General features: G+C 39.2%; 1 protein-coding gene across 2 annotated transcripts in view; it reads left to right on the plus strand.

Annotated features, from left to right (window-relative positions):
* The first annotated feature begins 7,981 nt into the window (after nt 1-7,981).
* Nucleotides 7,982-25,446, plus strand: part of SLC25A12 (solute carrier family 25 member 12) — a 101,189-nt gene continuing 83,724 nt past the window's right edge. The window contains exons 1-2 of one of the 2 annotated variants that reach the window (XM_055572232.1): nt 7,982-8,092; nt 9,047-9,094. In XM_055572232.1, coding sequence (XP_055428207.1) covers nt 8,081-8,092; nt 9,047-9,094 — 60 coding nt within the window. In that variant the 5' untranslated portion in view covers nt 7,982-8,080. Of the gene's footprint in view, nt 8,093-8,449; nt 8,722-9,046; nt 9,095-25,446 lie in introns of those variants that run through there. The other variant, XM_055572231.1, reaches the window with a different exon arrangement.

A 25,446-nucleotide genomic window follows, 5' to 3' on the forward strand; every position in this document is an offset into this window, starting at 1 on the left:
TCTTAGAAGAAATGGAGTAGCCATCATAGTCAACAAAAGAGTCCGAAATGCAGTACTTGGATGCAATCTCAAAAATGACAGAATGATCTCGGTTCGTTTCCAAGGAAAACCATTCAATATCACGGTTATCCAAGTCTATGCCCCGACCAGTAACACTGAAGAAGCTGAAGTTGAACAATTCTATGAAGACCTACAAGACCTTCTAGAACTAACACCCAAAAATGATGTTTTTCATTAAAGGAGACTGGAATGCAAAAGTAGGAAGTCAAGAAACACCTGGAGTAACAGGCAAATTTGGCCTTGGAGTACAGAATGAAGCAGAGCAAAGGCTAATAGAGTTATGCCAAGAGAACACACTGGTCATAGCAAACACCCTCTTCCAACAACACAAGAGAAGACTACACATGGACATCACCAGATGGTCAACACCAAAATCAGATTGATTTTGTTCTTTGCAGCCAAAGATGGAGAAGCTCTATACAGTCAGCAAAAACAAGACCTGGAGCTGACTGTGGCTCAGATCATGAACTCCTTATTGCCAAATTCAGACTGAAATTGAAGAAAGTAGGGAAAACCACTAGACCATTCAGGTATGACCTAAATCAAATCTCTATGACTATGCAGTGGAAGTGAGAAATAGATTTAGGGGACCAGATCTGATAGACAGAGTGCCTGATCAACTATGGACAGAGGTTCATGACATTGTACAGGAGACAGTGATCAAGACCATCCCCAAGAAAAAGAAATGCAAAAAAGCAAAATGGCTGTCTGAAGAGGCCTTACAAATAGCTGTGAAAAGAAGAGAAGTGAAAAGCAAAGGAGAAAAGGAAAGATATACCCATTTGAATGCAGAGTTCCACAGAATAGCAAGGAGAGATAAGAAAGACTTCCTCACGGATCAATGCAAAGAAATAGAGGAAAACAATGAATTTGAAAGTCTAGAGATCTCTTCAAGAAAATTAGAGCTACCAAGGGACCATTTCATGCAAAGATGGGCTCAATAAAGGACAAAAATGGTAGGGACCTAACAGAAGCAGAAGATACTAAGAAGAAGTGGCAAGAATACACAGAAGAACTGTACAAAAAAGATCTTCATGACCCAGATAATCAGGATGGTGTGATCACTCACCTAGAGCCAGACATCCTGGAATGTGAAGTCAAGTGGGCCTTAGGAAGTATCACTACGAACAAAGCTAGTGGAGGTGATGGAATTCCAGTTGAGCTATTTCAAATCCTAAAAGATGATGCTGTGAAAGTGCTGCACTCAATATGCCAGCAAATTTGGAGAACTCAGCAGTGGCCACAGGACTGGAAAAGGTCAGTTTTCATTCCAATCCCAAAGAAAGGCAATGCCAAAGAATGCTCAAACTACCACACAATTGCACTCATCTCCCATGCTAGTAAAGTAATGCTCAAAATTCTCCAAGCCAGGCTTCAGCAATACGTGAACTGTGAACTTCCAGATGTTCTGTGAATATAGCATAGTTTGTTTATCCATTCTCCTATTGATGGATCACTGGGCTGTTTCCAGTTTTGGCTTTTATGAATAAAGTATTTGTGAACACTCTTGACCAAGTCTTAAGAAGACTGGTTGACCATATTAAATGTTGACCATATTTTCATTTCTCTTGGTTAAATCCTGATAAGTAGAATTGCTGAGTCATTGTGTACTGTCTGTTTAGTTTTATAAGAACCTGCTTGATCTTTTCCCAAAGTAATTATACCATTTACACTTCCACTACAGTGCATGAGAGCTCTGGTTGCTTCATTTCCTTGCCAGAATCTGGCGTGTTTAGTCTTTTTAATTTTAGCTGTCCTAGTGGGTGTATAGTGCTATCTTTTTACTGTGACTTAATTTGCATTCCCTGATGACTAATGATGTACAGTTTTTCATATGCATATTGGCTACTAGTATATCATCTTCTGTGAAATGTTCACCTCTTTTGCCCATTTTCAAACTAGGCTGTTTATCATTGAGTTCTAGGAGTTCTTTACATCCTGGATATCAGTCCTTTGCTGTATATATATTTTCTAATTTTCTTCCAGATGTGACTTGCCTATTTCTTTCCATTTTGGGTTTTTTTTCCACTATTAATTTCCTTTTCCCCCCTACCCTACTTTATTTTATTTAGAAAAAAAATTTTTTTACAGGTATACACAGCTATATGTATTTATTTATTTTTGGCTGCGCTGGGTCTTCGTTGCTGTGCTTGGACTTTCTCTAGTTGTGGAAAATGGGGCTACTCTCTAGTTGTGGTGCACAGGCTTCTCATTATGGTGGCTTCTCCTGCTGCAGAGCATAGGCCCTAGGCTTCAGTAGCTGCAACTTGCTGGCTCTTGGGTAAGTGGACTTCAGTAGTTGCAGCATAGGGGCTCATTAGTTGTGGCTCATGGGCTCTAGAGCTCAGACTCAAAAGTTGTAGAACATGGTCTTAGTTGCTTCACGACATGTGGAATCTTCCCGGACCAGGGATTGAACCCACGTGCCCTGCATTGGCAGGCACATTCTTATCCACTGTGCCACCAGAGAAGTAATCCTATTAATTCTCTTAATGCTGTCTTTTGACAAGTAGACACTTTTGAGTTTAGTGAAATCTAATTTAGCAGTTTATTGATTTATGGTTATTGATTTTTCTGTTCTGACTAAAAAACTTTACCTACCTCTGAGTCATGAAGATATTCCTTAATGTTTTCTACTAAAAGCTTTATGGTTTTAGCTTTTGCATTTAGGTCTATGAGTCATCTCAAATTGATTTTAGTATATATTTAGAGGCAGAGGTTGAAGTTTCTTTATTTTCCTACATAGATATGTATCTAGTCAAGTGTCATTTGTTGAAAAGTTTCCTTGCCCCAGCTGGATTGCATTCATATAATACTTTTGTTAGAAATCAAATGACTTTATGATTTTGTAACTATTTCTGGGCTCTCTATTCAGTTCCATTGATCTATTTATCGATCCTTTTGCCAGCCAATATCATACTGAATTGATTTCTTTAGCTTTGTACTAGATATTGAAGCCAGGAAGTGTAAGTCCTTCAACTTTACTCTTTTTCAAGTGTGCTTTGGATATTCTGAGGCCTTTGCTTTTCTCTCAGCAGTTTTTAAAGTGCATTTTTTTTTTCTTTACTTTGGATCAGATCCAAAGCTTCCTTCCTTACTGACCTCTAAGTAGGAGGGAGGCAAAAACCAGATCCAAGTAAATCTCCAGGGGTGGGGTTAGGGGTGGGTGGTTGAGGGACCAGGCAGGATATTTGTTCTCCCAGTTATATACTTTTGATTGGAATAGGAATATGTGACAAACCACAGAGTTTTTACGGCATTATTACCTAAAGCTGCCTTGACCTTTGGTGTATGCAAAAGTTTTGGTCTCATTCTTTCAGCTATATTCATTGAAAAAATTAATGATAGTAGTTGCTGCAGTAAAACATTCTCCACACTTTCAGAATCACGCTGTCTATTCTTTTCATATTTCCTGTAGCTGCAAGAGCTAGTTTAGTACCAACACAAGGCACTTAATAAATTTTGTTAACTAAAACTTGTGTTATTAGAAGTCATAATATCAGAGTGTTAAAAGAAACATTAAAGCTCACCTAGTTCAATCCTCCATCTGATCATAAGGTTTCCCACTAAATACCAGCCTGTTCTGACTTATATAGTAATAGGGTACTCACAGCCTTAAGCATCTACAACAGTTCATTCCATGAATTCCTTTCAAAATCCATTGGGAAAAACAAAACAACACGAAAACCTGACTGTTACTGCTTCCATAAGGGAATAAAGAAGACTGTGGTCCCAAACTAAGATCACTGTTATTCCCACTGCATAATTTATAGGACTTAGAGTCAGACTGTGAGGAAGAGCAGCTTAGGCAGATGCAATTGTAAGAGTACAGCTATTTCATCTGATTCTGATATGCCACTCTTCCCTCTCCACCAAAATGAGAATTTATTTCAATTAGAGCAAATGTTTCTACAGGGAATATAATACTTGTACAATATAGAGAAGTCCTTAAATGTGTCATTTATCTAGTATCTAACTATAAGTGGCATATAGACTCTTAGCAAGAGTCTAGTTGCTGTGAGTGGGGGATACTCTGTTGCGATGCATGGGGTTCTCATTGCGGTGGGCTTCTCCCTTGTGGAGCACAAGCTATAGGTGAACGGGCTTCAGTAGCTGCAGCTCATGGGCTCAGTTGTTGTGGTTTACGGGCTCTAGAGCATGTGCTCAGCAGTTGTGACATACATGCTCAGTTGCTCTGCAGCATGTGGGAATGTCTCAGACCAGGGGTTGAACTATGTCCTTTGTGGGAGTCTTAATCACTGGACCGCCAGGAAAGCCCCTATTCTAAATATTCTAAGTGAGCATCTTGATGTCGGGGAGGGATACAATCCAGCTTCTTCCTCATCATAGTGTCATAGTGATGACATATGTACCTTTAGTCTATGAGGAGCCCCACTCCTGGCTTAATTAGTCACTGACATCCTAATGCTGTACTAGTGTTTGTAGATTTATTTCTTGAAAGATGACATCCATCATATCTGTGTGGGATATGGAAACAGGAACAAAATGTATTCCTGTCAGTAGGGCTTCCCAGGTGGCGCTAGTGGTAAAGAATCCGCCTGCCAATGCAGGAAATGTGGGTTGGATCCCTGGATCTGGAAGATCCCCTGAAGTAGGAAGTGGCAACCCACTCCAGTATTCTTGCCTGAAGAATCCTATGGACAGAAGAGCCTGGCAGGCTACAGTCCATGGGGTCACAAAGAGTCAGACACAGCTGAGCACACACACACTGATGGCCTATGCAGGATCTCTCACCTCTCAAAATAATGAGAGGAAGCTAGAAAATAAACTGAAAGAATATGTTATTAAAGATAAGAGGAGGGCCAAGAGTTGTGGTAGAACAGGCTCATTGGAAATTGCCTCTTGTTTTAATAATTACATTTTGGTTTATTAGGGCACTAGGCATTAGCATAATTCTAACTTTCACCTACAAAGTTAATACAGTGTAAGCTGCCTGGGAGTTGGAGACATATTTCTGCGGATTGGTCTAGTAAGCTCATACTTTGCTTTTGCATCTGGGGGTAATATTTTTAGGGCAAGGACTTCACAGGCAGATTTAAATTCCCAGCTCAGTCAGGCTACATATTAAATATTTTATGAAACCAACACTAAAAAGTGACTATTGATGACAATACTTTTGCAGCTAGTCTCTTAGCCTTTAACTTCCAATTTTGCTTTCTGCAATGTTATTCTTTTCGACTCAATCTTCAAATTTTCAACTTATAGTTGTTGTGCCACAGTTTTAAAATTACTTCTTGTTTATATCACTTTGCAATCTAAAGAAAGAGTTATAAATTACTATATTGGGATTTCTATTTTTAAAAATTGTAAAAAGTTTTGAATTATTTCTACCTCCTTTTCCCAAATATACTGTGAATCTTATTTGACAGGTTCGTCTTTTGCTATCCCATTAACTCATAAGTTTTCCCTCAACCCTGATCAACTACAATTGAGGAAAAATAAGTTTTAATATCTAATAATACTGTTAGCCAATCATCATAATAGAATGACAGATTGCAAAATTTTTGAGGGCAGAAGCTCCAATTCACTTGCTTTTGTATTCCTTTTAATACTTAGTTCATCCCATGGTACCTACTTTTAATACCTTTATTCACTTTATTGTTTGTTATATTTGGATAGGTGAAAAATCCAGCAAAATTCACCTTTATTTAGGGTAGCTGAGTTTTTCTAACTTTTTATTATTTAGGGTAGCTGGCAGCCTTAGTTTTAAGTTGTTAATATCATCTCCATTGCGACTAGATTGGCACCAGTGAGACTCTTAAACTTGATTAAAAATCATCTATTTTTTATACAGGAAAATTGTTACTATGGCCTGGTGTTCATTCCTATGAATTATTGTGGTGAGTTCTGTCTAAATGTAGTGTTGTCTTCCTCTCTCCAAGTGGCCAGTCTGACCCTATATTTCACTCCAACAGTATGGATTTGGCAAACAACAATATGTTCCATTAGCAAATAATCCCTTCATTTAAATAAATCCCTTCCTTTCCCTTAAGTACCTTTATTCGAACTGAGGGACTTCGGGCTACAAACAGACATCCTTCCCTTGAAAAGTAACATACAATAAACATCTTGAGATTCCTACTTAGAGAAACTTCATAAAATAAGAGAGCAGAGTGTCAGGGACATAAGGTGTTAGTAAAACAAATTATGAATTTGTAAATCTTGGTCCATAGGGTCACAAAGAGTAGGACATAACTGAAGTGACTTAGTACGCATATCCAATTACATTGTTAAAAGAAGTTTGAACAGACTGAAGAAAGAGATGTGACGGTGGCAGACACTTAAATCTACTTCAGAAGAAAAGCTCACTTTAGGAGTACTTGTAATATATTGTTCCTTATCCACAATTTCCATCTGCCGCTGCACTTTCCTCATTTCTTTGGATGTGTGTTGGGGGTGCTCAGTCATGTCTGACTGTTTGCAGCCTGATGGACTGTACCCTTCCAGGCTTCTCTGTCTATGGAATTTTCCAGGCAAGGAAACTTTCCTGGAGAGGGTTGCCATTTCCTCCTTCAGAGGGATCTTCCTGACCCAGAAATCGAGCCTACTGTGTCTCCAGCTTTGGCAGGCAGATTCTTCACCACTAGTGCCCCCTGGAAAGCCCATTAACTTTGATACTTAACAGAAATAAAACCATTAGTGAGACTTTAGAAAAGGGAAACCTCTTATGAGATTCAATACTGGAAACATGAAAGAGGGTGGAGGAGGGATTATTGCACTAAATGAGATAAGATAAAGCTTGGAGTGTTAGACTTTTTTTTTTTTTTTTCAAATAGGGAGTATGCTTTCTTTGGGCTTCTCTGGTGGCTCAGATGGTAAAGAATCTGCCTGCAGTGCAGTAGATCTGGGTTTGATCCCTGGGTTGGGAGATTCCCTAACGAACGGGAATGACTACCTACTCCCATATTCTTGTCTGGAGAACTCTATGAACAGAGGAGCCTGGTGGGCCACAGTCCATGGCGTTGCAAAGAGTTGGACAAGACTGAGCAACAAACACTTTACTTTCATGCTTCCTTTAAAGACACAAACAAAATACACAGAGCGGGGATTGTGGGATGCACTGCCCACCTGTAAACTAGAAGTAGGGACTATATGTTATTAATCTCTGTATTCTTTATAAGCAGGACTGTATCTAGCATATAATAGATGCCCAGCAAACAATTGTTGAGTGACTCAATATTCAGCTCAATATAGTGGTAATGGCAAGACTGTTTGAGAGACATTATTTTGGTTCAAAGTAGAGCTACTTATTTTTGGATGGGGCTGGAAATGTTTTTGTAGAAGGAAGTTGGGCCAGGATTCAGTGTCAGCCCTGGCAGATGGATTTTTTTTCCCCTAAACATTTGTGTCCCACCTCAACCAGAAAGGGATCTGGGTGTTTAGGAAGGTGGAGTCTACTAATAAAGCTTACAACAGTTCAGGAGGCACTCTATTAAGTGTATTCATCCCATGCCAATTTTAGGGCATATTTCTCAAGTTACGTTTACCTAGGTTTGCCCCAGAAATGAGCCCCAGTCTGTTTTATTGTATTTCCCTCTCGTCAACGATTCAATTATTATTGTTGTTATTATTGAGACACGTTCTTTGATCCTTCGAAATCCTGCTCAATCTAGGCCTCAAGTGTTTCTGTAAGTCTCAAGGGAAAACGACTTTGGCTGAAGTCGGCGCCCAAAGCCACACCCTCCAAGAGGCCTTAAGAGACCTGGGGCTTTCCTGGCAGCTACTCAGCTGCTGGCAACCACGCGCGGCGTCGGAATCCCACGGCTTGGCACCGAGATCGTCCCCTTGGGAGGCCGGTCCCCCTCCGCGCCGCGGACCAGCCGCTTCTGGCCGGGACGCGGCCTTTCAAGCCGCCCCGCCCGCCCCGGGCTCATTTGCATAGGGACGCGCGCGGCGCCGGCGAGCGGGAGGGCGGGCGCGGCCGGGGAGGCGGCGCGCGCGCGCCCTGACAGCTCGGCCCTGCTCGCTCACTCGCTCGTCCCCGGCTTCCGAGCACAGCATGGCGGTCAAGGTGACTCTAACTCTCTGCTGCTGCCTTTATTTCATAAGAGACATTCCAGGGACCCTGCCTGCAGCCCCTCACCTCTTCCCATTGACTTTTTGGCCTGATTGTTAGATGGCGTGTCCTGGGGCTCCAGGGAGAACTGTGCGGGGCTTGGACCGGAGGGAGAGGATGCCCGGCGGGGGGAGGGGAGGGAGGAGGGATTGTGAGTTGGAGGGGCTTGTAAGGACCACTGGTCGGTGAAGGAGGAGGAGTATCCTGCCCTAGGTACATGGGATTGTGAGCCAGCAGTTGGAGGGCATCAGAAAGGGAGTGGGAGGAAGTGGCATGGAAAGCCGGGGATACCCAAGGCATCCGTGTATTGTGGTGGGGGAGGGGGTGAGTAATTGAGTATTTGGGGGCTTCTGGAGCCAAGGGCAGCGGTTGGCATTTGAGCTGCAGGTGGCAGGATGTCTAAAGTATTTGGAAACGTTGTAGCTGCTTTCACTATTTTAGGTTGGGTGGAGAAAGAAAGAGGCGTGGAGATAATTATATTCTGCATTGCTTTCCACGGGAAGAAAGGCCAGTAGGCCATGCGATTAATTTGGGTGTTCCAACTTTGCTGTTGTTTCTCCTCTTGCTGGACTCTTGGTTTGAAGGTGGGTGGATGCTCACTATGTCGCTAGCGGATGTGGAGTAAAGTAAGGGCTTGATCCTCATGGCCCTTCCTTTCCAGCCCAGGGGAAATCTATCTGATAGATTTGCTGTTTCTTAGGCTTTTCACACCTGTCTTTCCACCGTGTGATCGCACAACTCCAATTTGACAGTTGTTATCAGTGTTAGTGCTTTTAATTTGTTTTCAACTAAATGCACTTGTGAAAGATAAGAGCATTGATTGTTAGCATCTGTGAACTCTAATCTGCAGCGATTATGTGATCTCTAGTGAAGCATTAACTGGCCTTTTTCTTTTTTTCCCCCTTACAGACAACCAAGCGAGGTGATCCTCAGGAGTTAAGAAACATATTCCTACAGGTAATGGCTTCTGTCCTGTGCTGCTTCTTGGTAGGGCCAGGGTGGGGGGAAGGTGTAAGTCTAGTACTTTTCAGGCCTTAGCTTTCAGGAATGTTTTATCAGTATTTTCATGTTTCCTTCAGAACATGAGAATAAATAATATGGATTATAACTCTTATTAAGATTTGATTAAATAGATTTCCCTCAAATTATTGTTTTTTATTAATAACTTAAGACATTAAAAAAAAATCACTAAGGAGAAAAATTGCAGCTTCCCTTTAAGCATTGTGACCAAAATAAAATTTCAAAACATATTGGCACACTTGTGCAATTGATAGATATGATTAAAATTCTTTGGTCTTTGAAAATTATGTTTGTAAAGTTTCCCTGCTTCTAAGCAACTCTGTGCAATTTGTTACAGAGATAAGAATAATATAGTTATTCTTAATTTGTGTGTGTCTTTTCTTCCTCCATTTATTTTTATTATATCCATGGGCTTTGGGGGTTGTGTTACAAAATGTTACTTTATGTGATTCTTGCAAGAATCCACCTTCAGTTCTGCTAAATTTTTATGATCAGTGACTTACTTGGCTGTAGACTTTTAAAAAATTGGCTTAGTTTTTTGTTTTGTTTTCATTTCTTAATTTCAGAAGTTCTGCATGCAGGAAATTGTGTTTAAGTACATATAAAGGGAGACAAGCTTAGGTGACCTACCAAATACTATTTTTCTCTGAATTCTTTTGAGAATTTTTGAGAACGGGTCTATTCTGGACCTGTGCTTGTATAGAAACTTTGACCTTGGGCAGGTCCCTGCTGGGTGTTGGTTTCCTCTGTAAAATGAGAGGTGATCTTCCAAGGTTCCTTCCAACTCCAAAAGTCTATGATTCTATATTAGGAACAGATTCTAACATGCGCATCAGCCTGGTGCAGATGACATTTTTATCTGAGAAATGTGGATTGCTTAAGCTATTGTTGGGGAGGAGGCTGTATAGATGACCGAATAGTGAAAATGAGAATCTAAATTTTATAAACTCTGGTAAAGGGAAGCATCATTTCCAGAACAAAAGTAATTGTAATAGAAATGTTCTGTTTGTGGTTTGAAACCTTGATTTCTCACAAATGTTCTTGAAAATAACCAAAAATATGTCAGTGGTAACCACGCCATGTGCTCAATTGTTTCATGAGGAATTCATGTAATATAGTTAATTTTGTTTTCTAAATGAAGTAGGCGTAGGAAAAATCAGTGGAAATGCTTCAAGAACTAATGAACAGAGTACTGACCAGGTGTTGGGTCAGAACATAGATACTACCTTCTGGTAACTGCAACAGCTTGATACAGCATATAGTTAGTTGAATCACTTTGAGGGCTATTAGCAAGTAACATAGATTTTAAATTTATATCTTAGATACTTCAAACTATAGTTACTTGAAGCTATAGGACATTATTTAGAAACAGTTTTGTTTTAGATGCATGTTTTTTTAATATTTTAGAAACAATAGCAGACAAAAATACATACTAACTATGCATTTCTTTAGCAACTTAACATATTTATCGAAATAGTCACTGGGAATTATTTACTGTGTGTCATGTATGTACTTGTATTTAGTAGTAGACACTAACATGATGAATAATTAAAGGGGAGAATTGAGCCCAGACTTGAATGGACAGGTAAACGTGACTAGTTTCTCTTTGAGACCTGTCCCATGTCCCACAACTTGTGGTTGAGGGAGTCCAGAACAATGAAGGCAAATTATAGCCTCTGGTACGATAGTCAAATTGATTTGTCTAGATCCTTGTGGTCATGTAATAATAATGACAATGGCTATCATTTACTGATCATTCTGAAGTATGCTGAGCATTGGCCTAGTCTTTTCGGGTATTAATTTTTTTTCATTTTAAACTGACGTATAGTTAATTTACAATATTTCAGGTAAGGTTATCTTATTAATTTTCATAACAATCTTTCTGTATGCTTAGTCACTCAGTCGTGTCTGACTCTTTGTGACCCCATGGACTGTAGCCCACCAGGCTCCTTTGTCCATTGGATTCTCCAGGCAAGAATACCGCAGTGGGTTGCCATTTCCTTCTCCAGGGGATCTTCCTAATCCAGAGGTTGAACCTGGGTCTCCAGCATTGCAGGCGGATTCTTTAACAACCTTAGGAGATAGCATTATTTCCCTGTTAAATCATGCTCAGTCGCTAAGTTGTGTCTGACTCTCTGGCCCCATTGACTGTAGCCCACCAGGCTCCTCTGTCCATGAGATTTTTCTAGGCAGGGATACTGGAATGGGTTGCCATTTCCTTCTGCAGGGGATTTTCCCAACTCAGGGCTCAAACCTGTGTCTCTTGATTCTCCTGCATTGGCAGACAGATTCTTTACCATTGAGCCACCTGGGAAACCCCTTCTGTTAAATAGATGAAGTTGAATGAGTTGGTTACTGTCACTTAGCTCATAAATGGTAGAGACTGGATTCTAGTCAAACTCTAGAATCCATATTCTTAACCCTTACATGATACCACTTGTGGGTTCTTGAACTGGAATGACTTTTGAAAGCTGCTGCTGCTAAGTCGCTTCAGTTGTGTCCGACTCTGTGTGACCCCATAAACAGCAGCCCATCGGGCTCCCCCGTCCCTGGGATTCTCCAGGCAAGAACACTGGAGTGGGTTGCCATTTCCTTCTCCAATGCATGAAAATGAAAAGTGAAAGGGAAGTCGCTCAGTCGTATCCGACTCTTCGCGACCCCATGGACTGCAGGCTACCAGGCTCCTCCATCCACGGGATTTTCCACGCAAGAGTACTGGAGTGGGGTGCTATTGCCTTCTCCGTGCTAAAAGCTAGAGGCATGTAAAAGTCTAACCGCAACTGTGATTGTTAAGAAATTAAAGAAAAAAAAAAACTGGTTTCTTAGGTGCTGAAATATAATACCTTTCCACTGTGACTATCTAGAACATTTGGCCAAGGACTTTGGATTTGAAACAGTAGGAAGGCACTCTGGGTTTCTCAGTGGGCAAATTGAAGTGGGTAAATTCTGGCAGCTCTTTGTGTATGTTGGATAAAGTGTGGAGAGGTTGAAAGTAGGTAGAGAGATCTGTTAAGAGGCCATTGAAATAATTCATGTGGGAGATAATGGCCTGGAGTGGCTGATGGCTGGGGAAATGGAATGGAAGGATGATACCAGGGACTTTGGAAGGGATGAAATCAATTGAATGTGGTATTAAATATGAAAGTAAAGGAAAGAGTAGTGAATCTAACATTTTTATGATAGATGTTAATTTTATAAGGCATCTATTTGAGGAGCTGGGTGAGGGGATTGTTAAAGTTTGGTTGCTAAATACATGTGTCCCAATAAGTTGAAGTCAGATACAAGTTTTGTATAGGTGGTAGATGAAACCTTGGATTAGGAGAATTAATTATAAAATAAACAAGACAGGGAATAAAGGACTGATTTATAAGTGATATTATCAATTGAAATGGAAGGAGGAGAAGTGGAGTGAAGGAGAATGGCTTCATGGGAGTTTAGAGTGTCATAGAAAAGGGTCAAGTCAAAGAGTAAAATCTAGATTTTTCTGTTATTAATATAATTTTGTTTTGGTAGGATTTGAAGGGTCACTTGAATTCAGGGTCATTTGAGCTAATTAAAGACTACAGAGAAGATATAATTTTGAATTTTAGAATGCAATTGAAAAATTTTGGAAAATTTAGAACTATGGCATTGACTGTCTAAATTCACAACTAGCTGGTGTGGCTAACAGTCATTTGTTTTGTAAACGGCAAAATACTCCTGTTTGAAAGTGATATTATACCTATGTTTAATGATGCTCCATTTTATGTGCAAGTCCATTTATGTGTTAGTTGATAAGAGTAAGTAAGTATTTTGATTCTGAGTATCGAGAAATAGGTTTTTTTAATGTTCGTCATTTCTCAAATTTTGATAAGCTGTGTTTTCTATTAATTAAAAGAAAAGAACAATAGTATTCACTAGGATTCTTTTTCCTGACCCCCCCCCAAGTACTTAAAATTGGAGCACAGCAAATGAATTCTTACGTGTTAGACTGCTGTAATTTTACAACCAGCTATCAAGCTAATATTTTACTGTTAGTACCCTTGAAACCGTCAATTCTGGATTTATGTCTTCTTTTACCTCTCTCAGCCACACACTATTATTGACCCAAATCTGATACATCAGAGGTATATAGTAGCAAAAGGAGACAAGGGAAACAGTGAGGAGAAAGGTGAGGTAAGGACAACAGGGATGTCATAGGCTGTTTGTTATAAACCTGGCAAATTTAAAAATGAAGAGTTAATCTGGTATGGTCTGTGTTTTGTGGCAAAGGAGTTGTGATGGACAGGGAGGCCTGGCGTGCTGTGATTCATGGGGTTGCAAAGAGTCGGACACGACTGAGCGACTGAACTGAACTGAGGTTTATCAAAAAGCAGTTTTAAGGGACTTCCCTGGTGGTCCAGTGATTATTAGGACTTGGCTCTTTCACTGCTGTGGCCCTGTGTTCATTCCCTGGTTGGGGGAATTAAGATCCTGCAGGCCGTACAGTGCTGCCCAAAAACAAAAAACTGTTTTAAGTGAATGATTTTTGAAGATCTAGTTTTTTTCTTTTTAAGTTGATAGATTTTTCTGTTGTTCATTTACCAGTGTATCCTATGATAAAAGCAATACATGTTGAGACTGTAGCATAATATATGCTAGACCCAAAATGTGTGGCAATGTAGAAATCAAATACTATTTTTATCCCTTTTTCTCATCACCAGTGTAACTAGAAGATTGTATCCCATATCAGATTATGAAAATCCATTTTTTTCTGTCTTGTTTATTTTACATTAGAAAATAAGTAGAAGATGCTGCTGCTAATGTAAAGCAAACAGTGATTCTTCTTTAGGGTTTTTATGATAACATAAATTTTTAATTGAAAGAAATGTCCTTTATTCAATAAATATTTTTTTTACATATTATGTATTTATTTACTTTTGGCAATAACCTGCAGCTGAAAAGGGAATTAGCTTTTAGCAGGAGACTTTTCTATTTTGTTGAAATATGAGTTAGGGCTATGTTTTCCAAAGTGTAGGAAGTGTATCACAATATTACAGTTAAAATAAGAGAATCAGGTATTGAAAGATGATAACATCTACTGAGGCCAAATGTGGAGAAAAAAGGTGCTCTCACAGTGCATTTGTGGAAACAAAGACTCTTTGCAAAGCAATTGGCAATGGTTTAAAATAAAAAGATACCATTTAAAGAAAAAATCCTATTTTGGGGATATTTATCCCAGAGAAGTAAAAATACTCATAAGAATATATATGTATTAGAGTGTTAGTGTCAGCACTCAGTTGTTCCTCAAAAACAAAAAAAAGCTGGGGGACACAAAATAAATGCTATCAAAGGGCAATGGTAGAAAAATTATGAAATAACAACTGTGGAAAATTAAGCAGATACTAAAAAGAATGAGTTAGACTTACTCCAGCTGATTTAGAGGGATTTCAAATGTACTATAAATGAGTCTGCCTGCAGTGTGGGAGACACAGGTTTGACCCCTGGATCAGGAAGATCTCCTGGAGAAAGGAATGGCTACCCATTCCAGTATTCTTGGGGCTTTCCTGGTGGCTCAGATGGTAAAGAATCTGCCTGCAGTCAGAAGACCCAGGTTCAATCAGGAAGATCCCCTGGAGAAGAGAATGGTTACCCACTCCAGTATTCTTGCCTGGAGAATTCCACAGACAGAGGAACCTGTCATGCTGTACTCCATGGGGTCACAAAGAGTGGGACACAACTGAGCGACTAGCACTTTTTTTTTCTTTATAAATGAGGAAAGACAGGTGTATATACGGAAGGATAGATAATGTTAACGTGGTTGAGGTAAGAATTCAGGGGAAATAAAAACAAAATTTCAATGTATATGTGTTAAATTTTGAGCAAGTACATAATTTAAAAGTAAGAACTTAGTAATTCAGCTGCTGCTGCTGCTGCTAAGTCGCTTCAATCGTGTCTGACTCTGTGTGACCCCATAGACGGCAGCCCACCAGGTTCCCCTGTCCCTGGGATTCTCCAGGCAGGAACACTGGAGTGGGTTGCCATTTCCTTCTCCAATGCATGAAAATGAAAAGTGAAAGTGAAGTCGCTCAGTCATGTCTGACTCTTAGTGACCCCATAGACTGCAGCCTACCAGGCTCCTCCGTCCATGGGATTTTCCAGGCAAGAGTGCTGGAGTGGGTTGCCATTGCCTTCTCTGTAGTAATTCAGAACATGAAGTTAAAAGAGACTCCCCAGCACGAACTGGGTTGAAGAAACCAGTAAGAGACACACAGAAAGGGATCTATAGTTTTCTTAGCCACCCTGATTAAGGGTTTCACCAGTTTTTCAGGCTATAGGAATTAAAGATAATCGCCTTTATCTTTAGTTTATAAAATATTTGCCATAAACTACATAGAGTTCTTATTTTTAAAAAAGCATTAGGCATTAAGGGCATGCTAGCAACATAGTGAAGACTTTATCTTTGAATCAACTAGACAGATGAAAAAATAATTAAGATTAAAACATTAGAGTTATTAAATGCTATGTATGTCTTGCTGCTACTGCTACTGCTGCTGAGTCGCTTCAGTCGTGTCCGACTCTGTGCGACCCCATAGACGGCAGCCCACCAGGCTCCCCTGTCCCTGGGATTCTCCAGGAAAGAATACTGGAGTGGGTTGCCATTTCCTTCTCCAATGCATGAAAGTGAAAAGTGAAAGTGAAGTCGCTCAGTCGTGTCCGACTTTTGGCGACCTCATGGACTGCAGCCCACCAGGCCCCTCCATCCATGGGATTTTCCAGGCAAGAGTACTGGAGTGGGGTGCCATTGTCTTCTCCAATCTATGTCCTACTACCAGTCAATAAATAGGCTAGGCACTGTGCGAGGTTTGTAGGTACGACAGAGCTGTTTAATGAAGGTATGACCTCACATTCTAGGTAGGGGTGAGACAGACAATAACAAAGACCACACATTAAAAAGAAAAACCAAATATTAATCACAAGATTGTGACAATTCCAATAAGTAGAATGATGGAAAAGGTGATCGTTTTCAAGACGGTGGCCAGTGAAGGCCCATAAGGAAGTGATATCAGGGCTGAGAACTGAAAAGTACGTAGAGAGAACTCCACATGTGCAAGGGCCTGGATGTGGATAGGATTTTGTATGTTCAACAAACAAAAATGAGGCCAGTGCTCCTGAAGCCTCAGTGAGTGAGAGGGTGAGTGGGCAGTAAGAGATGAGGCTGAAGGAACCACACCAAGCAGGACCTTGTTTATAGACCATGAAGAAGAGTTTGGATTCTTTTCTAAAAAAATGTTGTGGAACCTGTCGGAGGTCTTTCACCTTGAAAGTTGAATGATTCAGTTTATATGCTAAATTGATTGTATTTAAAGATAGATCATATTGAAATGTAAGCTTTCTCATATATTTCTGTGCTTTCTCATGGATTTTCTACTCTACCTTGAGTAGACTGTGATTGTTCCAATTTAATTTCCTCCTGTCCATAGCATTCTTAGGATATCTTGATCTGGGCCTTGGTTGACTCCTTTTTATCCAGGAGGCAACAGAAAGTAGCCAGAACCTTACATGGGCTTTGTAGTCTAACCAGAATCTGAATCCTCTTTGATCCCTTTTGCTGAGTGACGTTAGGTGTTTAGATTTCTGTGGGAGTCTGTCTTCTCATCTGTCTAAGAAAGGATAACTGCGTCTAGCATATAGGGATATCAGAAGGATAAGATAATGTGTAAATAGTGCCTGGCACTCAGAGAACCTGATAAAACTTAGTTCTTTGTCCCTTTCCTTTTCTTCTGAGCTGAGGGCTTTTCTTTCCTGAAAAGGATCTCAGTCCCTTGTGTTCCCCAGGTAACTGTGCTGGACCTAGAAAGTGACTAAGGATGCTAATAAGTATTTATGATTATGTACACGTAATCAGTTAATTATTAATTACATTCTTGAAATATACATCTGAAGATCTTCACAAATCCCCATATTCAGAAATATCTCCACAAAAGGTAATTTCTCTCTCAAATCTATGGATCCTGAGAAGGGGTAGAGCCATGATTAAAAACTGGGAGACTGGAAGTATGTGCAGAGTTTTCATTTAAACCTTCTGTTGCTCTGTCTTAACCAGAGAAGGAATAGTAGTCCAACCAAGGAATACCAAGACGCAGACCTGAAAGAGAGACTTATAATTCATTCTTTATGTTTGTAATTTGTGAAAAATCATCTCCCTGTTCTGTTCAGCTCTCTTTTACTTAACTGCTGAAATTTCTGAAACATGGCTCACTGAAACCAGTGCATGGCTTCTAGAACTGTACTATTGTTTGTTAACTGTTATGTTGTAGGGACTATTTTAAGCTTTTTATACAAATCACTGTATGTAATTCTCAGGACAACTCTATAAGGTAGGTGCCATTAATATTCCCATTTTATAGATGAGAAAACTGAGCCCCAGAACGGTTAAGCAACCTGCTCAAGGTTATATAGTAAATGGAGGAGACTTGCTTTATGTATGTTAATACAACTTGGCTTATTTACTTAATATTGTATGGCAATGCAGGTATGGTAGTACATATAGAATCATCTCATTTTTGGGGTAGCCTTTTTTATTATGAAAAATTTCAAACATATGAATTTAAAGAAAATAGCATAATGAATTGCCATCTACCATCACGAATCTTCGACTATCATGGATAATTTTGCTTCATTTATATTGCAGCTGCAGGGGATTATTTTGAAGCAATTCTCAGACATCTTATCACTGCATCCATAAATACTTCAGTGTCTATCTCTAAAAGATGATGACTCTGAAAAACAAACCAAAGAAACCACAATACTTCTTGCACCTAAAATTTTTCCTTAACAAATGAATTTCAATTCAGAGTTGTAGTTTCCATGCTTCTTTTTTTTTTTTAAGTTGTTTTATTAAAATCAGGATCCAGGCCTGGTTCCTACATTGCATTTTGTTGATCTGTCATTGCTCCCTGCCAGGATAAAAGGCCTTTTTTCCTTATGGCAAAAATCGGGCTATGTAATCAAGGCTTACCAACAGAAAAGCATTCGATACACCTGGGAGCTACACCTTGATTATCAAACATGTGATTTGTCCAGGCTTGTAAATATATATGCCCCTTGAATGTTTCCATGGTTACTTAGACCAAGAAATTGAAGTATTTTTAAGAACAATGCAAATTATTCAACTTAATCTGTTATGAAACATTCTAGTTCCAGTTACTGAATTCTCTGGGGTCATGATTTCCAAGGTTTTTGGCCATTTTTAGGGGTTAAATTGTTTTGAAAGACTTAGCTTATTATGGTAACTTCTGTTAATTTCAGTGAGTAACTGGAGTCTTGCACCTCCCCACTTTGTTAGACATTGCATGGTAGCTGATGTAGACCTTGATGTAACGGATAGTAAAAATACACATATTAACACAAAAAGATAGTATTTCATGAAACAATCTGAGAAAGGCAGATTTCTGGAGAATTTTTTTTTTGCAATATTAAATAGGTTTTGTTTCCAGTGTAAGTGAAATATGCAACTGAAAATGCTAATTAGATGTATAAAACTGCCTTTTCCTAAAAAATGCATGTGTAGATTTTGGTAAATACCAGAAAAATTTTGTGTCACTCATTAAAATCTGTTTTAAAAAATTAACGTGGCTTCATAGAGTTGTTAAAATCGATGTGGCTATATGTATTAATTATTTTTTCTCATTAAAATATTATTTCTGCTATTGAATTCCACATTGCACTATTGTAACAGAATTTGTGTTGTTGGATCTGTTGTGGTCTTTGCTTGTTACATAGAGTGCTTGAGTAGTGAAAGGGCATGCATTCCGGACTAAATTTGGCTTGCATTAGGAGTAAGAGCAGTAATAGTGAAGGACAACAAGATTAGCTTCATGTGCTCAACTCTTGCCATGGTAGAAGTCTTTCTCTTCCTTTGCTCATGTAATTCTTTTTTCTGTGTAGGAAATGCTCTGTGTGATATTTGTAGTTACCAAATTTTATGACATTGTCCTTTGAGAGTTAGAAATCCCAAGGATGTTGCAATCTGAAAATGTCAGTTTATCTCAATTGGAACAAAGTCAGGGAGGAACAGTTTGTTTTGACTCATGTTACAGCCACATGTTGGATAAGCAGAGATGAAGCTGCCTAGACCAGTCAGGACTGATTTTCTGATAAACCCAAGAATAGTAGAAGCCAACCCCAAGGAAACCTTGGTTAGAATAAGGGTGAAGAGTTAGTAACTCCTTCATGTTTGAGCAGAAGCAGAAAAATTCAGTATGAAAGGAGGGAAACTGGGATCTGCTGCTTTTCTGTGTTTCTAAGTATTTTAGATTAACTATGTCAATCTGCATTAGCTTTACAATTTTCAAGTACTTTGATGTTCAAGATCTCACTTTTTTCCCTTAAAAAAGATCTGCTGCTGCTGCTAAGTTGCTTCAGTCGTGTCCAACTCTGTGCGACCCCATAGATGGCAGCCCACCAGGCTCCCCCGTCCCTGGGATTCTCCAGGCAAGAACACTGGAGTGGGTTGCCATTTCCTTCTCCAATGCATGAAAGTGAAAAGTGAAAGTGAAGTCGCTCAGTCGTGTCCGACTCCTAATGACCCCATGGACTGCAGCCCACCAGGCTCCTTCGTCCATGGGATTTTCCAGGCACAAGAGTGCTGGAGTGGGGTGCCACCGCCTTCTACCTTTCTGTAATTTCTCGTTAAAGAGACTCTGAGAAGTGTGTGTTTGCTCCAGAAATCTCTACTATTTAACAACACAGGAGATTAGAACCTCTTTTCTGACCTTAGTTTCAGTGTCCATCATGCCATGGTCTCTGAGTGACTTGAGGGCAGGAACTATGTTTTCTTGATTCTGCATCCCTAGTGCTAGGCCTAGTGCCCAGCACAAAGTTGGTACTTGATAAATGTTTCAAAATGAATGCAAAATAACCTGAAAGATTTAAGCAGATTTTTGGCTTAATAAGAAGTACTTCTAGATATATTACCTTGGTTTTGGTGGGCGTACTGAAAAAGAAAATCCTTGATCTTGACACACTGTATAATTTTTAAAAAGTAACCAACTTTCTAGTCACAGCCTATCAGAACTTTCCTTTATAATTTCTGGAAAATCTTTTAGAAATATAAAAATCAAAAATCTCTGTTTTTAAACTTACACCATTTAAACAGCTCATTTATATCATTAAAACTATTTGGGCCTATTTACTCATTCATGTTCTTGTTAAAACTCTTTGGGCCTATTTACTCATTCATGTTCTTGAATTTTAAGTTAACCTTTTTTTTTTCTTCCCTTAGTGGAAATGTAGTGTGTAAACTCTTTGTAAAGTCTGCTTTATAATTAACCTGTGATGTTGGTTGCATACGTTTTAAAGGTTACTTAAGATTATATTTGGTAAAATTGCAAAGGAGTTATTAGTATCCAGTTAACTACAGTCATGTGAGGTCTTGATGTGTTGATCTGTTGGCTTGATAGACAAAACATTTCTGGATAACATGATCGTCTCTTTTGAAGCTAGAGGTAGTTCAGTGAAAGTATAACATAAATCTGTGTATGAAACCATACTGTCATTTATCAGCAATGATTTTGATTAAATATATAAAGATTCTAATCTTTCATTAAGATCCATTTTCTTTCTCATGCTTCAGAATGTCAAGGCTTTTTCAAACACATATGAACTATACTCAAATTCAAATATTTCTGGAAATGCCAAAGCTATGGGCACTTTTACATTAAAACACTTCAGTTAGGTTTTAAAAAAGTTTAATTGAGAAAATAAACCACCTATTCTTTTTCTGATACTGTCAGCTACTTCTTGTCTATGTCTTTTATGTGTCCTTGACTTCTTGCCCAAGAAGGATTTATGACTGACTGCTTAAGAAACATCTTTGAAATGGCAAATGATTAACTCTAAAGTTATTTGGAGTATGGATATAATATTTGGCTGTTCAGTCTTTGAAATGATAGGAATAAAATAGAAATAATATTGTGCAACTAAATTAATATATTAATTTTTTAGCATAAGTGTTAGCCTAGGAGATCCAAAAGTTTGTCTTAAATTGCTTTTTTTCATTTTTAGTGTAAACATGCAAGTCATTTTGGTTAGCAGAAAAAGTCTAGTAAGCCCACTTAACCTTTTCTTGTTTCTAGCTGCATTACTTTAGGCCATGTTTCCTTTTTTTGTTTGTTTAAGTGTCAGACATGACTGAAGCGACTTAGCAGCAGCAGCAGCGTTATTATCCAATTAAAATCAGCATTAAAAGTAATGAAGTTATTTAAAATAAATAGGTCATTCTTATTTTAAAAAATATTTTTAGTTTAAATGTATCACCCATTTTTGAGGTACCTGCTTTTCTTTGTTAAGGAAATGTTCTAGCCTTTGGCTGACTGGGGGTAGATTCTAGTTTCAGTTCTAAATTCCCTCTTCTGTTTTGTCTGTTCAGGCAGCAGGCTCAGTGACATTGCCAAGTAATTGTCTCTAATTTAATGAGTTAATTAGTTAACTGTCTCCTGCAGAAGTCAAGTACTGACTCCTTGTAGCTGAGAAGACTTGTGTTTTTTCCCTCTGAGCTATGCACTTTATCTTTCAGTTAAAATAGACTAGGAGAGTTGGGAAAAACACTAGCAAAATACCTCAGGGTAAGTGATTCTCTGGCATCATTTATAACCCCAGATATTGGCAAAGCCTGTTCCAAGTACATGTCCACAAAAGCAATTGTTTTCCTTGTTGGCTACTGTGTCCTTGGTGGTTTGTGCTAAGGCTGCTCCATTTCCTGATAGTTTTAAAGTTAAGAATGTTGGTTTTTCTGTCTGTATGTAATCTGTGTATATAGTGGTGATAGTTGGCAAAAAGATTCAGGTATTAGATATCAGACACCTTTGTGACAAAAAGAAATGGACACTTCAGTCAGTTCAGTTCAGTCGGTTGTATCTGACTCTGCGACCCCATGGACTGCAGCACGCCAGGTCTCCCTGTCCGTCACCATCTCCTGGAGTTTACTCAAACTCATGTCCATTGAGTCAGTTATGCCATCCAACCATCTTATCCTGTGTCGTCCCCTTCTCCTCCTGCCTCCAATTTTTCCCAGCATCGGGGTCTTTTCAAATGAGTCAACTCTTCACATCAGGTGGCCAAAGTATTGGAGTTTCAGCTTCAGCATCAGTCTTTCCAATGAATATTCAGGACTGATTTCCTTGAGGATGGACTGATTGGATCTCCTTGAAGTCCAAGGGCCTCTCAAGAGTCTTCTCCAACACCATAGTTTAAAAACATCAAATGGACACTTAGTTGCTTTATTTTGTTAATACTAACTGAAATGTTTTCATATTGTTCCTTTTGTAAATTAATATCTGCTAATTAAAGAAAGCAACTCAATTGTGAAGTGAGAACAAAGATCACCATAACCCATCTCTTATATTTTCTTGTTTTATATTTAGTTCTTAATTATTTTAAATTTCTAATAGAAATTGGCCCAGGAGTCTTTATCAATTAATATGAGCATTTTTGTGGTTCTTTATGGGCTTCCCTTGTGGCTCAGCTGGTAAAGAATCTGCCTGCAATGCAGGAGACCTGGGTTCAGTCCCTGGAGAACGGAAAGGCTACCCACTCCAATATTCTGGCCTGGAGAATTCCATGGAGTGTATAATCCATGGGGTTGCAAATTGATGCTTTTGAACTGTGTTGTTGGAGAAGACTCTTGAGAGTCCCTTGGACTGCAAGGATATCCAACCAGTAAATCCTAAAGGAAATCAGTCCTGAATGTTCATTGGAAGAACTGATACTGAAGCTGAAACTCCCAATACTTTGGCCACCTGATGAGAAGAAATGATTCATTGGAAAAGACCCTGATCCTGGGAAAGATTGAAGGCAGGAGGAGAAGGGAATGACAGAGGATGAGATGGATGGCATCACCGATTTAATGGACATGAGTTTGAGTAAGCTCCTGGAGTTGGTGATGGACAGGGAATCCTGGTGTGCTGCAGTCCATGGGGTTGCAGAGTCAGACACAACTGAGCAACTGAACTGAGTGACTGATAGTTCTTTATATATATATATTTGTGGGTATGTATTTATATATTGCTAAATTACTCTTTTTGTTTACTTTTTTTTAATTGGAAGATAATTACTTTACAGTATTGTGTTGGTATTTGCTGTATAGCTGAATCACCTTTTTAAAGGACTGAATGTGAAAAAGCAAGATGTATAGAACAATGTGAATAGTATGTTATCACATGGATAAGAATAATCATACATATTTGTATGTATATATTGGCATATATCAGAGAAGGCAATGGCACCCCACTCCAGTCCTCTTGCCTGGAAAATCCATGGACAGAGGAGCCTGGTAGGCTGCAGTCCATGGGGTCGCTAAGAGTCGGACACGACTGAGCGACTTCACTTTCACTTTTTACTTTCATGCATTGGAGAAGGAAATGGCAACCCACTCCAGTGTTCTTGTCTGGAGAATCCCAGGGACGGGGGAGCCTGGTGGGCTGCCGTCTATGGGGTCGCACAGAGTCGGACATGACTGAGCGACTTAGCAGCAGCAGCAGCAGCATTGGCATATATGGGGCTTCTCAGGTGGTGCTGGTGGAGATAGACATAAAAAATGTGGATTCATTCCATGGGTTGGGAAGATCTCCTGGAGAAGGGCATGACAACCCACTCCAGTATTCTTGCCTGGAGAATCTCCATGGGCAGAGAAGCCTGATGGGCTACAGACCATAGGATCGCGAAGAGTCAGACCAACTGAAGCAACTTAGCGTGCATGCATGCATATTGGCGTCTCTCTATATCTCTCTCTTATATATAAAATTTACTTGTTTGTGCACAAAAAAGTCTCTGGAAGCATGTGTGAGAAATTAACTGCCTCTGGAGTGAGGAATTGAGTGACTGGAAAGAGGTGAGAGGAAGACTTTTTTCATTGTATATTATTTTGAATGCTGTGAATTGACAGTATTAAAACCATAAATAAAACAAAAACCCTCTAGCAATGGGTGAAAATCCCCATTGTTTTTTCATTTTCACTCCCACTGTTGGGTACAGGCCTCAATCTCTATCCCCTGGATCTTTGCAGTAGCCACTACTTGGTCTCCCTGCCCCCAGTCAGCTTATCTTTTCTCCAGTCCATCTTTCACATTGCTGCTGGGGAAAGCACATGTCAGATCATGTCTCTCATTTCCTGAAATTTCCCATGGCCCATAGGATAAAGTTCCAGCTCTTTGTTTTAGCATTCCAAGTCTTCCACTATCTGGGCTCAAATTGCCTTTTCAATATCACTTCTACATATCTTTATATACCCTCTCTTTGTTATCTTTCTCCAGACAACAACCCCCTCCCCCCACAAAGAAAGAAATTCATTTTTAAAATTTCTGTTTTTTGGGGTTTTTTTTTAAAGCCTGAAATACCCTTTCTCTCAATTTGCAGTTAAAACTGAATTTTGCTTTCAAGGCCTGTTGTGAACATTATTTTCTTTTTCTTTTTCTCACCAACTCCCTGCCATCTATCCTCAAAATGAATCATTTATTTTTGGTTCCCATTGTATGTTTCTCATACCTTTGGCACTCATTCTACTTAATTGCACACTTATCAGCTGCTTAAATTCTATTTTTAGACTTCCTTGTATTGATCCCTCTTTCCAGCTGCAGTAGTCTTGCCAACATTGTGCCTTTCTCCACTCCTGCCTGTCTTTTACCCTGGTGGTTTTCATATCTTGGTAAATGTGTCAGATTATGTTATACATTGAAGAATTTTGAGGAGAAGAAGCAATTGATTAGAATTAGTACAATCCACTCAATATCATACAGTTTATTTTTTGTTTATCCTGTTTGCATGCCTATTTTGAAATGTCAAAGATTATTTAGTTTTCATTTTATAGATATGTGATATATATCTAGAGGCCTGGGAGGAGAATGGCATTGTTGAAGGACTCACAGTGAATAAGTTTAGAGCCAGGATGTAAACACAGGAACCTTTCAGATATGACTTTTATAGCATGTAGAGAAAACATGACTTTATTTTGGGGTTACACTAGTTAGGTGCTTTTGGTAGTACCAGCTAATAAAAATGTGTCCACCTTTGGGCTACTTCTTATGTTGGCTGATAGAGCATTTGCTGTGATAACCTCAATGATATTTTTCAGAATACAACAAAGGACACAATTTAAAATTTAATTCTATCCTTATTGAAAGAGCTAATGGCTTGGCTTAGTCAGATTCACAAATGAGGACATTTGAAATGCTTAACCAAAAGCAAACCAACAGTCCTTTGCTGTGAGCTAGTGGCTTGGTTGGAGAAGGCAATGGCACCCCACTCCAGTACTCTTGCCTGGAAAATCTCAT

The sequence above is a fragment of the Bubalus kerabau genome, chromosome 3 (assembly GCF_029407905.1).
Source record: "Bubalus kerabau isolate K-KA32 ecotype Philippines breed swamp buffalo chromosome 3, PCC_UOA_SB_1v2, whole genome shotgun sequence".
In the NCBI taxonomy this organism is placed as follows: domain Eukaryota; kingdom Metazoa; phylum Chordata; class Mammalia; order Artiodactyla; family Bovidae; genus Bubalus; species Bubalus kerabau.